Source organism: Centropristis striata, chromosome 18, assembly GCF_030273125.1.
Source record: "Centropristis striata isolate RG_2023a ecotype Rhode Island chromosome 18, C.striata_1.0, whole genome shotgun sequence".
Taxonomy (NCBI): domain Eukaryota; kingdom Metazoa; phylum Chordata; class Actinopteri; order Perciformes; family Serranidae; genus Centropristis; species Centropristis striata.
In genome coordinates, this window is record NC_081534.1 from 9582747 (window position 1) to 9597322 (window position 14576).

A 14576-nucleotide genomic window follows, 5' to 3' on the forward strand; every position below is an offset into this window, starting at 1 on the left:
GTAGACTTAAAATAAGAAATTAACTCTTAAAACAAGATAAATTAAAGCTGGAAGCAGTGATGAACTGGCCCGAGCAGAATTATGCAAATTATTTGTTTCTTACCAAGATAAAAAAAAAAAAACTTTAGATTTAGATGTGTTACATAATTTATCTTGTTTTAAGAGATAATTTCTCATTTTAAGCATTCAACATGCTTATTTCTAGATTTAATAATCTTAATTCAAGAAATCTTGTCAAGTGAAATGATCTTTTTTGCAGTGTAAATGGAACACTGTCCCGTTCCTCTTCATTCTCACACAGACACCTCTGCTTTGTGGCTGTCTGACGTACATCCCAAGTGCACATGGAGACGACATAAGCTTTAGTGATGTTAGCCAGTGCTGACAGCCCCAGCAGTGCATCATGCTAAAGCTAGCCAATGCTAATGCTTTAATGTGCCCCTATGGTGGATGTTTAGTTGCAGTGCTGCTAGCCATTCAGATAGGCAATATGAACACATGAATTGAAAAAAATAAACTTCTAAAGCATTTTAAGATATAAAAGCAGTGGTGGACAAAGAATTTAGATCCCTTAAGTCAGGGGTGTCAAACTCAAATACACAATGGGCCAAAATGTAAAACTTGAATCAAATCGCGGGCCAAAATTGAACAAATAAACCTTTTAATATATACCACACATGTTTTGCTTTAACATTCAATATGGAACCAGCAATGCTAATAAACATACAATATATAACTAAATAAATAGCTTTTATAGTACAATAATAATATAATAATTTGGTATTGCCTCGCGGGCCAAATAAAATTACACTGCGGGCCAAGTTTGGCCCGCAGTGTATTTGTGACTCCACTATAAGTAAAAATCCAAAAGTATCAGCATCAAAATGGACTTAAAGTATCATATAAGATAAATAAGAGTACTCGTAATGCAGATTGGTTCCACTTAGATTGTTTCATATTAAAAAATTATCTCAAAACTGTACTTGAATAAATGTACTTAGTTACATTCCACCACTGTATAAAATGTACTTTTAGTGACACAAATAGAAAGCGGACTGTAGATACTGTACCTTCCGATAACTGGAGATTTGCTACCATTCATGGTGTTTGTTCTTTCCCATGGCTTTCTGGGCATGTCTGGAGAAAACACAAACACAGCAGAAATGTGAAAATCAAACTCCTCCTATCATATAACATGAATGTTATGTGCCATCATAAAAAACAAGTTGACTTGTAATATCTAGAAGACAGCAGTTTTGCTGTGATGAAATATAACTAGACCATATCATATATATATATATATATATATATATATATATATATATATATATATATATATATATATATATATATATATATATATATATATATATATATATATATATATAATAGTTCTTAATTTTTTTTCTTCCTTTATACATAAATGATGCTGCCTTACTATTGTCATATTTAGTTCTTTTGTAATGTTAGTTTTTATTTTCTCATATAAGTACAAGTCATGGCTTTCTGGGCATGTCTGGAGAAAAGCCAAACACAGCAGAAATGTAAAAATCAAACTCTTCCTATCATATAACATGAATGTCATGTGTCATCATAAAAAAACAAGTTGACTTGTAATATCTAGAAGACAGCAGATTTACTGTGATGAAATGTAACTAGATTGATGCTGACTTGGATCCTCGTCTCCATTGGGAAGATGCATACACTGCAAAAAAGGTGTGTCTAAAAACCAGATAAAAACACTAAATCTGAGGGAAATGATCTTGCTGCATGGACAGATAATTTCACTTGACAAGATTTCTTGAATAAAGATTCATTAAAAACAAGATAAATTATCTAACACTTCTAAATCTAAAGTTTTTTTATTTTGGTAAGAAACAAATAATTGTCAGTGCACTCTGCTCGGGCCAGTTCATCGCTGCTTGCAGGTTTAAATTATATTCTTTTAAGAGTCAATTTCTTATTTTAAGCGTTCAACATGCTTATTTCTAGATTTAATAATCTTAATTTAAGAAATCTTGTCAAGTGAAATTATCTGTCCATGCAGCAAGATCATTTCCCTCAGATTTAGTGGTATTATCCTGTTTTTAGACACACCTTTTTTGCAGTGTATTAAGTGTCTTCAGTCTCCTCTCACACTCACCTGGTGTGCTACAGGCTGACACTTTAGGGGTCGTGTTTATCTCGCCCTCCTCCTGTTGGACAGAGACACAAGGGTCAAAGGTCAAACATGAGTCCAACTCAGAGGGAGCCCCTCAACAAACTGGATGGATAATGTATATCATTAAGTCAGGAGTAAAAGCCTCTTTTGTCTGTGTTTAACCAGGAACCTGCAGTTTGAATTTAAACTTAAAGACTGAATTCAGATGAAGGCACTAGGGCTGGGCGATATATCAATATAAAAAATATATAGATTTCTATTCTCTTTCTTTATATACCGTCATGGAAAAAAATTATTAGACCACCCTTGTTTTCTTTAGTTTCTTGTTCATTTTAATGGCTGGTACAACTAAAGATACATTTGTTTGGACAAATATAATGATAACAACAAAAACAGCTGAAAGAGTTTAATTTAAGAGCCGATATCTAGACATTTTCCATGGTTTTCTTGATAATTATTTTGGTTATCAATAAAACCATGGAAAATGTCTAGATATCAGCTCTTCAATTAAACTCTTATCAGCTATTTTTGTTCTTATCATTATATTTGTCCACAAAACGTACCTTTAGTTGTACCAGCCATTAAAAAGATATTGAAGAAAAGAAGGGTCTAATAATTTTTTCCATGACTGTATATAACTGCTGCCCTTACTAGGGTTTGTCATATTTAGTTATTTTGTAATGTCCGTTATTCTTTTCTCATATAAATATATTTATTTCAGAAAAAGAATGGCCTATTTAATTTCATAGGCTATTTTTATTTAAGATTTTGTTTTTATTTAAATGTGCACTTCATGGAGCTTTGATTTAAAAAAAGAAAGAAGAAAAAAAGAAGGTACTTCTGTTGTTATACAGTATCTATGTTCATTTAAATAAATGTTTTTAATAAAACTACTTGTGACGTGTCATATTTTTCTTTGACTTTGACTTAACATTTGCTCTCACTTTGCAATAAAAATATTGGGATATATCGTATTTCGATATTCGGCTTAAATATATTAGGATATGACTTTTGGTCCATATCGCCCAGCCCTAGAAGGCACAATGCTCCAAAACCAAATGTATCAAATGCTGTGAAATAATAAAAGGGTAAATAAAGTCCAAAATAACACCACTCATGTATCTATACTTTTCTGTTCATTGGGGTGTAATTTACAACCTTGCTACTGATGTCACATGTAGGTTATTGTACACCTATATAGTGCGTGGTGATCTGACACAACCTAGAACCAAAACATCGACTCAGAAGAAAAAATAATTATAAATCAGAAATTGAAAAAAATTAAATCTTGTGCAAACTTTGCAGGTTCATTGTTTTTTACTCAAAGAGTCAATTCAGTCAATACACTTTTTGCTGATGTTTTATGTTAAAAATGAAGCAGGAAAGAGAGGATTATTCCCCTTAAACTGCTGGAGGAATTACAACGTGTGCAGGAAGTGTCTAGTTTCATTGACGTTAGCCTAATGCTCTTTAAAAAAGAAGAAAACAAAACGAAGAATGTGAGTATACGACCTGCTGTCCTGACTGAATGAGTCTTAGTACACTGCAAAAAAGGTGTTTTAAGAGTTAATTTCTTATTTTAAGATACAACATGCCTATTTCTAGATTTAATAATCTCAATTTAAGAAATCTTGTCAAGTGAAATGATCTGTCCATGCAGCAAGATCATTTCCCTCAGATTTAGTGTTTTTGTCTTGTTTTTAGACACACCTTCTTTGCAGTGTAGAAATGTACATTACGGAAAATGTATTAACTGCTTTTGAAAATATGATAAGATACTGTCATGCATAACAAATTAATGCTAATAAAGGATGGCTTTCTCTGTAGTTCAGGTCATTATTTGACATGCTACTATATGCATAAGTAGAGTTTACAGTCCAGAATGTGATATGTGACATCGTCTTTAGGCATGTAGCCTGGCTAACACCAGACTAATCACAAATGAGATTAGTCTGGAAACCAGCTGTTCATTTCTCCGTAGAGGAGGTGTGGTTTACCTGTGGTGTGGTTTATCTTCCGGAGCCGTTTATTGGGCGCTTAGAATGTCTATCAAAAGCGTCTGTAGGTAGCTCTTAGCCAATCGTATCAGTTATACCAGATGACGTATGTAGAGCAACAGAAATGGATGTTTGTTGTGTGTGTGTCTGTGAGAGAGTGTTGCTGCTGCTTCGCTTCTCCAGTTCTCGCTTTCTGCAAGATTATTTATTTTCACGCTTTATTCCCCCTCATGTCATTCAGCCACACACATCCACTGATTTTATGGGCAATAAACAAGCTGCTGCGGGTCTCTCGGCGGCTCGTAGCGAGATCACTGGCGCTAGTAGCGGGGCTAGTAGCGCCGCTAATAGCCCAGCTAGCGGCGCTAGTTGGTAGATTAGTAGATTAGACTTTTCCCAAATCCTGTCGGAAGCAAGGCTAAAACATCCTTTTTCGTGGTGAAACAGGAGTGTAAAGTCAAACGTTGTTCTTCTTTTAAAATTAACTTTCGCTCTAAACTATTTAAAACACCATCTACAGCTAAAGAGAGTTTTGCGTCTGATGCAGCCATGTTGGATCCGTAAGAAAACTACAAAACTACAAGCTTCCGTCTGCTGAGTAGTACGCGTCATCGTCTTGCCGCCCCTCCCCGCTCTGTGATTGGATCCCTAAAATAGGGCTAAGAAACATCTCCGGTTTCCAGACTGCCTGGAGGTTCGAAATGAAATTCGAGCGCACAAGGCAGTCTGGGTATACCCAGGCTACTAGGCATGCAGACTGTCGCACAGATACAGCAGAGTGTTTGTGGATAGGAATGTAGTGAATGTCCAGCCGAGACACACTCAGGAGACCATGTATGTTATCACACAGAGGAGCTATTGTGCGACTCTGCAGTGAGTTCTAAGTGATGATATTCTGGAGCCAAATCAAAGAAAAATTTAGGTATGTCATGAGTGTGATGATGCTTACTGATCTCTGGTCAGGTTCAGGAGACGAGCCCTTCTCTGCAATTCTTCTCCTGTAAAACAACAAGCCCAGAAACAGTGAGGACAGCTTCAATGTTGAATAATAATACATTTTTATTTGACATGGACAATGCTTAGTTACCACACTTTATTCACTTGACTGCAGAGAGTATTGTCTTATATTTTTACCTTCAGAAAACACCCAAGGAATGTAGAAGTAAGAATGACTTGAAAGACAAAAGACCAAATGAATCTAATGGCTAAATTTAATAAAGGATATTATAAAAGCTAGGCTAGGACGTTTCTTATCGGGCAGAATAACCTTTCAGCGTGTTTTAATTCTGATACAGACAGGTAGGTTCTTGTTTTGAAGCGCAGTGGGAGGGCAGCTCGGTATATTCAGTGCATGTGTGAATGTGCGCGCATGTCTGAGAGGACAGAGAGGTGGGGCGGGGTTTGACTGACTGACGGGTGACAGAAGGGCTGTTTCCACTACTGGACAATACCCGGAATGAGGCGGGTCTCACTCGCTGAAATGCCCACACTGCAAAAAAAGAAAAGTTGGGTGAACTCAAAATTTCAAGGCAACAAACTTCGATAAAATTTCAAGTTGGACAGTTAAACTAAATATTTTAAGTTTTGTTTTTGAGTTTGCTCAACTCTGAATTCAGATTTTTGAATTTATAATTTTACATTGTAATAACTTTTAATCCTTACTTCTGCAATGTGCTGAATTGGCATGATTGTAACGCCGCTATAAAATGTCAGCTAATGTTGCGACGTCAATTTTGAGTTAGCATTGATACGCTAATGGCTACTCTTGTAGCTGTAACAAGCAGGGCTGCTAGCATCAGTTAGCCGCTAGCATCGGTTAGCCGCTAGCATCAGTTAGCCGCTAACTTTCGCTAATGACCGAATTTCAACGATTTCCCCGCATTTCACAACAAAGAAATAAGAGTTAGCAGAACTATTGTCTCTTGTTGTGAACCCCAACTTAAAGATATAAGTAGCAACAACTCACCAACTTGTTTTGAGCAGACAACTGGCTCCCTTTGTTGTGCTAACTTACATAAATACCCTAAATGTGAATAATTTATATTTCCAAGTTTTACCAACTTAAATCACTGTTTTAGGCAAAAAAAATACAAGTTGGCTTTTTTGCAGTGCATAAAATACGAGCAGTCGAGGGCAGACTTTTGTCTGGACTTTTTTAGTCCCCGTTTTTTAGTCCCTGCAGAATAGATCACTAAGCGGGATGTGACGTAGTACTCTAACGACAACAACACACGCCATTTGTAAAAGCCGGGGAAGCAGCGTTCCCAACTTAGAGACTTTGTTGCTAAATTCAGGGAACACTGCTTCAAATTTAAAATTCAGTGCGCATGTTTAAGTGTGTGAATGCGCGCGCATGTATCGGTGGTGGATGGAGAGGTGCTGGTCGGGTGACAGACAGCTGAGAAACACAACACAAAATAACTTTATATTATGAATAATGTAAGTATACTTTCAGTAGCTTGAAATGTGAAGTTAGCGCAGCACATGAGACTCTGGCGGGGCGCCACAGTCTAGGTCAATAATAGGAACTCTTATGTCACTACGTCAAAAAGTAGGAATGTTGCCAATAAAAAGATATGCATTTTTTTACCCATAAAAAAATATACCTGTATAATCGTGAACGATACGATATACTCCTCATATGTACTGTTCTGTGTAAAGGTGGTTGACGATCGGGTCTATCTTATCTAATAGTTTAGCCTTGAATTAGCCACAGGTCCACAATTTTTCAAAGAGATTCTTGTCTGATAGAAGTGCTGCTATAAAATTGGCATCAGGATGATTAAAATGTCCTCCGACAGGTAACTGTATGAAGCGCGTGCATGTGCCTGTGCAAGCTCGTCTGGTATATCTCCAGAGATATACAACAGAGCTCACACAACTTGAATTATAACATACTCAAAAATAATTGTGTAATTTTTGCGTAATGATGGGAATCTTTCTGCCTCCCCTAGCTTTAAGATCAGATGTGACTCTACCTTCTGGCCAATAAGGCGCTCATCTCTTCCATCAGCCCTCCTCCTCCAGGCAGCGGCCCGTTGCCTCTGGCTTCAGATTTGGCCCCCGCGGCCCCTCCGGCCCCCAACAGGGCTGCTGCCAGAGCTGCCCCTGCATCATCACTCTGAGGGGAAACAGGCAACATCTCTTGTGAGACACAGACATAATGAGTTCTTTATAATCACAGGGAGGTCTTATTTTTTTATTTTTTATTATTTATTTATTTTATTTTTAATTTAATTTACTCATTTATTTTTTACTTATTTATTCCTTATTACTTTATTTTCAAATATTCATATGTATATGTGTATGTATGTTTTTATTTATTTATTTTTATTTATTTATTTTTAATGGCTATGTATCTGTATCTTTTTCTTAGCATTATGTCTCTTCGCTTTCTGTTTCCTTGTTTGTAACCTGTGTCTTGCACATGTATGTCGTGAGTATGAATGGATTGAATGTGTATAGTTCAGGGTGGGTGGGTGGGTGGCTACATCTGGGCTGATATGTCCATAAGAACTGGATCTTAAGCTTGTTTTTGGACTTGTTTGTTTGTAAGAACTGAGATCCTGACTGTTTGTAAAAAAAAAGAAGAAAAAAACAATAAAGAATGTCTGGATAAAAAAAGAAAATCCATTAGTATAAAATATGTTTTTTTGTCAAATTTGATTACTGTATTTTGTGCAGTGTTTTGCACAACATGTAAGCCTCCTATGAGTCCGTGATAGATGTGTCAGATAATGACTGTGTGAGTTTTACTGTTTCAGTGTGTGGTTGTGTGTGTTGTTATAAATAATCTGTTATTCTGTCTCTTATTCTGTCTCTGTTGTCTGTCTCTGGGTGACGAACGTCACTTTCTATGCATGCGTAATTCACTATATGTGTGTGTGTGCCCTCTCTGTGCATGCAAGATGCTTTGATACAATGATCATGTGCTATTATTGTTTTAAAACTGTGATTTCTCTAAGTACATCCAAAACTAATATTTTTTTCCATCTGCTTAAACTTTGTCTGTCCTACTTAGAGTAAGATTCTATAATCACAAAAATATATATTTTATGTTTTATTGTTTTGTTGCAAAATCTGTGTCTCCAATAATATCTCTGCAAGTCATATCAAGGCAGGAGTTTGTGTTTTGAAAGTTTTGTTAACAGGTCAGGTCACAGACATGATGTGCTGAGCAGAAAGATAACTGTCTTCTCTGCTTGGTGACATGACGTGTCCACAATATTGAATAAACTGACAAATCAGCGGATCGCAAGGAGGCACCTTCTTGAAGAGATCTACCTACATTCTTAGTAAACTTTGTTAGGATATAAAACTTGGTTCAAGGTAAAGTAGCTTGGTTCAACCTCCATTAACTGACCAGTGTTAAAATAATTTGTTCTTCTGTCTCTTTGTCTGTCTCTGTTGTCTGTCTCTGTGTGTGAAGCAGGTCACTATCAAATGCATGTAGTTCACTGTGTGTGTGCCCTCTCTCTATGCATTTATATATTAATCATGCAATATGAATTTGATACAATGAATATGTTTGTGTGTTAATATTGGTTTAGAAACTGTGATTACTTTCAATACATATATTCCATTTGCTTAAACTGATTAAGATTCTACAATCTGTGTCTCCAAATTATATCTGTAAGTCATAACAAGGCAGAAGGTTTGTCTTAACAAGTTTTGATAGCAGGTCAGGACACAGTGTGCCGGGCAGGGAAGATTGGTGTCAGATAATTCAATTTTAAAGGTTTCCTCAAGGCATTTCTCTCACACCAGCCTAGTGTGATGTCAGGGACGTGTATATTGAACCCAGAGACTCTGTAACTGCACATTTCTGCACAAGTTAAACTGAGAACTTGGATGTCTCCTGCTCATCATTCCCCATCAAATGATCGGCGCAGAGAAATAGGTGAAGATTTTGTGTTGGAGTCAGATAATTTAATTTTAAAGGTTTCCTCAATGCATTTCTCAACACCTCCTATGAGTCTGTGATAGATGTGTCAGATGATGATTGTGTCAGTTTTACTGTTTCAGTGTGTGTGTTGTTAAAATAATTTGATTATTCTATCTTGTTAAAATGATTTGATTATTCTGCTTCTTTTTTGTGTCTCTGTTTTTTGTCCCTGTTGTCTGTCTCTGTGTGGTGAAGGTCACTATGCATGCGTAATCCACTAAACCTTGGTTGTACTATCTCTCTTTCTCTATGCATTTATATATTAATCAGACAATATTATTTTGATACAATGATTATGTTTGTGTGTTAATGTTGGTTTAGAAACTGTGATTACTTGAATTACATATATTCCATTTGTTTAAACTGATTAAGTATCTATAATCACAAAGAATATATTGTATGTTTCATATTTTTTAGACTTTAGAATACAGGTAGACATTGAAAAACCTTTGGCTCCTATTATATCTCTGTACAACATAACAAGGCAGAATGTTTGTCTCAACAAGTTTGTTAGCAGGTCATGGCACAGACTGGGCAAGAGAGATTGTTGACCGGTGACATGACGTGTCCCTGTATTGATTAAAACTGACGAATCGGCGGGTCAAGAAGGCGGAACTTCCTGGAAGAAATGTTTAGTAAACAATTGTTAGATAAATAATGGGTTCAGAGAGACAGACGGGGTTCAGACTTCACGAACTGAAACCTGTCTGTGTGTATCAGGGACATGGAGAGTGAACCTGGAGATCTCTGTAATATTGCACATTTCTTGACGTATTGTAATAAAATTATGTTAAACTGAGAACTGGGACGTCTCCTGCTCATCATTCCCCATCAAACGATCTGCGCAAAGAAATAGGTGAGGATTTTGGCAATTGAAGCCAGATCATTTAATTTTCAAGGTTTCCTCAAGCTATTTTTCTAACAGTGTGTATCAAAAGTTCATCAAAGACTGATATAAAATGTAACAGTGTCTGCACATGCAGATGATCATCTTATGAATGTGTTTAGAACTTGTATGGCACAGCTATGAGGAGCTACAGGAGGACAGACTTGGCTCACCCTTGGCACTTTGCGCAGTTTGGCTCCAGCAAGGGCAGCGGCCAGGCCTGAGAGGGGACGATCCTCCGCAGGAGAAAACAGTCCGGCGGGAAGGGGAGGAGCCGGGGGAGGCAGTGGGGCTCCTGGAGGAGGAGGTGGACCGGGTGGAGGAGGGGGGGTCCCGCCTGGAGTCAGCGTAGGAGGGAGCGGGGGAGGTGGTGGAGGGGGAGGGTGGCCGGCTGGGGTGGAGAGGGGGGCTGCGGAGGTCACAGTGGAGCCGGGCGGCAGGGGGGGAGGTGGTGGAGGGGTGGGGGTGGTCAACCCTGGGCTCGGCATCACATCTGTTGGGGGGAGGGGGAGGGGGGCAAAGACACAGGGATGGAAAATTGAACTCAAACTGTCAATTACTAGGAAAACATTACAGTCGTTGAGTGTGGAACTATAGGATCCATGCATGACTGGAAATTAGATTAATAACCTGCTGCTTGAGTATTAAAAATATCAGCTGGAGTAAGTCTTTGACAGGTTATATCTGTAGTGTAATAATGATGGTTGTTGTTTCCCAATGAACATGGTATGATATCATGCCACATCATATCATCATGCAGTATTAGTCAGAAGTAGTGAAAGGGGTTAAAATGGAAACAGGGCTGGGCAACAGTTGGTTATTGTATTAAATAATAAGAAATATCAAGATATTAGTTGTCAGACCCTATCTGGAATGTATACATTCCAATAAATGGAGCAAAGAAAAATCAATAAACATTGAGCAATACATTAATGAAACACACACACACACACACACACACACACAGACAGACAGACAGACAGACAGACAGACAGACAGACAGACAGACAGACAGACAGACAGACAGACAGACAGACAGACAGACAGACACACACACACACTTAACACAATCTGTCTGATTATGATTCCTCATTCAAAAGTTGCCAAAACTTGATAACATTTAGAATCTGATAAATATCAACATTAGTTTGAGTCAGAAATAGAGTTTTGTCCATTCCAAAATAATCAATATCAATTATCTATGATGGAATGTGAACATGCTGAGCTGTGATCAATATTGAACCAGCATTCCCATCTTTTCCGGCCAATCAGTTTGATGATCTCTGAGGTCAAAGGCCATTGGAACGCCTCCTGAGGCTAATAAGAAAGAGGTCAGTGGAGCGCTGGTGTATTTGCATATAAATGCTGCTATTCTGATGCCTTATCTGAAGACAAATTTAAAGTTGTATTTGAAAATCAACTAAAGAGCCAGGGACAATGGAGTGTAAATTCTTATCATAAAATACTCTGATGAAATCATCATGAATTAAAACAGAATGCTAATAAAGTGTTTGTTTTTGTTTGGAATGTTACCAATAATCACAAAGAGAATTGCTCTAGTTAAGAGTCTTAGTGCCAAGCTTGATGTCCTACTTCATTTGTAGGGACACATGATGTTGTGACTTCATATGAAGGGGCTTATTGTATGTCTGACTGACTGCACAGAGAAAACACAGTGAAGAGTCAAAGCAAAGAAAATCAAATCATCAGCACAGAGGTGAGAAAAATGTACAACTATGGTTGAGAAATGGATTCAGGAAAGAAGACATGAAGCAGGAGATGTGAAGGCAGCTGCAGTGTACAGACTACACTCAGTCATCTGTATCCAAAAAGTAATAATTATTATCTCACAGACAGACATGCCATGCTGAAAGACTACAAATATGTCATATCCCAAGAACAGACAGCCAGACAACATGGACATACATGCAGTTTATGAGACTAACAAAGAAATGAAACAGGCTTGAGTGACAGTGACTTCCCCATCAGGAGACACCACAACAGTCACATAGCAGCTGTTTTATGTCACAAACTGCAGCCAGAAGTCACAGATTCAATCAGCCAGGAGCGACACGTTCACCCTGTGATAGCAGCCTGTATTATGAGACAGGTAGAAGGCTGAGGGCTGTTAACACGACAAAATCCCACTTTTAAAATAGCACATACTGTAGTGCAATTCGATTTTTAAATAGCTCTCCATCTTTGCACCAATACCTCATAGAAGTAGATCAATCCAATACATAGTGTGTTTCTGATTTTAAACTGTATTTGTATGTATGTATGTATGTATATGTATAGATTTGTATATGTATGTGTATATGTATATATGTTTTATTTATTTATTTCTCACATCAGCATCCTCCTGTTACATTTGCACTTTTGGAAGTCAACTTAAAACCTGCACTTTGGGTGAACTTCCACTAAAGTCACTTGACACTTTGAATGAATGAGTGAATCATGTATGTACTATGTCTTATGTTTATGTCTACGTCTGTGGCTTCCTATTTTGTGTGGTGTTTGTCTTGTCTGTTGCATTGTAGAGCACACTGCAGCAAATCCCTAACAACTTCTGTTGTATGGCAATAAAGTATTGAATCATGAATAGAATCTCACTTTGTAGCAACGTAACAGATCCAACAGGGTTCCATAGCCCCTCCACCCCCCTGTTAGTGTGTGAGTCAAAAAGCAGAGAAAGACAGACGGGACAGAGGCAGTGACAAAAGAGAGACATGAGTCCGGAGTGGAGGTCTTACCCTGGGGCTGGGGTTGGCAGGAGGAGCCCCCCTGAGCCAGGAGGGTCTCTGGGCCTGTAGCTGTGTCCGGCTCCCCCGGCCCCGACAGACCCAGGCCCAGTGGGAGAGAGAGGTGCTCAGCACAGGCAGAGGTGGCGGCGGCGGCTGCAGCAGGGGGCGCTGTGAAGGGAGAGGGCACACCAGGAGCCTGGGATGAGGAGGGGGGAGACGAGACCAAGGAGGAAGACGAAGGGGGGGCTATGGGGGAGGGGAGAGGGGGTGGGGTAGGTGGGGGAGGCGGGGTGGGGCAGGCGATGCCAATAGGGGTGTGGCTGTGCGGGATGGTCACCGGAGAAGGTGCGGGGAACATGGGTGGGCCGTTGGGGGCCGGCGAGGGGGGCTTCTGGGTGAGAGGGGAAGGGGCTGCGATGGGGATGAGTGGCCGAGGACCTGCAGCCTTCCCTGGGGGGCTGCTTATCATGACAGGGGGGGAAGGGGGCAGGGGGGTGAAGTTGCACGCTGACCACACCACTGATTTGGGTGGAGGGGGCGGGGCTGGTACGGGGGCCGGAGCGGGAGCAGAAGGCGGGGCTTGGGGGAAGGCTTGCTGTCGCCTGGGGACCGTGGCGTAGTGAGGCAGGACTGGGTGGAAGGCAGAACCCAGTGAGGTGGCGAATCGGGAGGCCGAGTGCCTTAGAGGCGGGGTGGGTGGAGTAGTGGAGGAGGGTGACGCCGTCCCGGGGGCGGGGTATGTGGACGTGGACGGGGATACGGGCGTGGAGGATGTTCTGCCGTACTCCTGTGGCGTGGGAGTGAACAGTGTGCTTTCGAAGGCTAAATGTACGCCAAGCGAAAGGACAAAAAATGGTCAAGGACAAGACATGACAGAAGGGAAGGAGTGACGGAAGGAAGGAAGGAAGGAAAGAAGGCAAGAAGGAAGCAGCCGTCATGCACACAGGAGGGAAAAACAGCAGGTCAGGAGAGAGAGAAGGAAGGAGGGAGGGAGGAAAAAAGAGAAGGGGGCAGATGAAGCAGGAAAAACCAGCACAGAGCTATACCAACGTTTTATTTCAGGTTGTGTGTAGTGTCTTGGGTGAAGTGATGCTACTATGTTAGTGGACAGGTGTTAGCACTGTGGACAGAGAAGAGACACGACGCTGTCATGTCTTGTTTGGGACAGAAGAGGGAAGACAAACAGGCTGAAGGGCAGGAGTTCACCATGTAGCACACACCCACAGAAGAGTCACCAAGGAGATGCAGCTCATCACCAAAGTCATTAAGCCTGTTCAATCCGCAGTGGGACACTAAGTCATAGATAGAATTCAACCTAATGCACCCAAAGGCCCATCATGCACCAGCTCATATGACTCATCACAACACAACAGCAGAAGCCAACAAGAAATGTAACAGTTAGAAGTGTGGAACCAAATCACATCCGGCAATGAAAACAAACACTATATGCAAATGAAAAATGGTAAATGTACACGTCTCTGTGTCTGGTGTCTCTATGTCTCTTTTCATGTGAACCCTGGACAGTGTCTGGAGAATCAGGTCCAGACGCTATCCGGAGCTGTCTTTCTCTAGATCAGTAGTTCTCAACCTTTTTGAGTTGCGACCCCCAATTTAACATGTATGTTGTCCGCGACCCCCGCTCAACCAAAAAAATAAACAGAATTACCAAAAAAGACACAAAATGATAGAAGAAAACTAAAATACTTAAAAAAGAAACAAAATGACCAAAAAAGACACAGAATTACCAAAAAAATGACACTAAATTACTAAAAAAGACACAAAATTATTTAAAAAAGACACAAAATTACCAAAAAAGACACAAAATGACTAAAAACCCCCCACA

General features: G+C 39.6%; 1 protein-coding gene across 3 annotated transcripts in view; it reads right to left on the minus strand.

Moving 5' to 3' along the window:
* Window positions 1-14576, minus strand: part of enah (ENAH actin regulator) — a 127711-nt gene that overhangs the window by 12306 nt on the left and 100829 nt on the right. For all 3 annotated transcript variants that reach the window (XM_059356720.1, XM_059356719.1, XM_059356718.1), the window contains 6 exons: window positions 12743-13555; window positions 10163-10482; window positions 7137-7279; window positions 5108-5156; window positions 2144-2195; window positions 1071-1137 (listed from right to left, as the gene is read on the minus strand). In XM_059356720.1, the coding sequence (XP_059212703.1) occupies window positions 1071-1137; window positions 2144-2195; window positions 5108-5156; window positions 7137-7279; window positions 10163-10482; window positions 12743-13555 (1444 nt within the window). The remainder of the gene's footprint in view (window positions 1-1070; window positions 1138-2143; window positions 2196-5107; window positions 5157-7136; window positions 7280-10162; window positions 10483-12742; window positions 13556-14576) is intronic.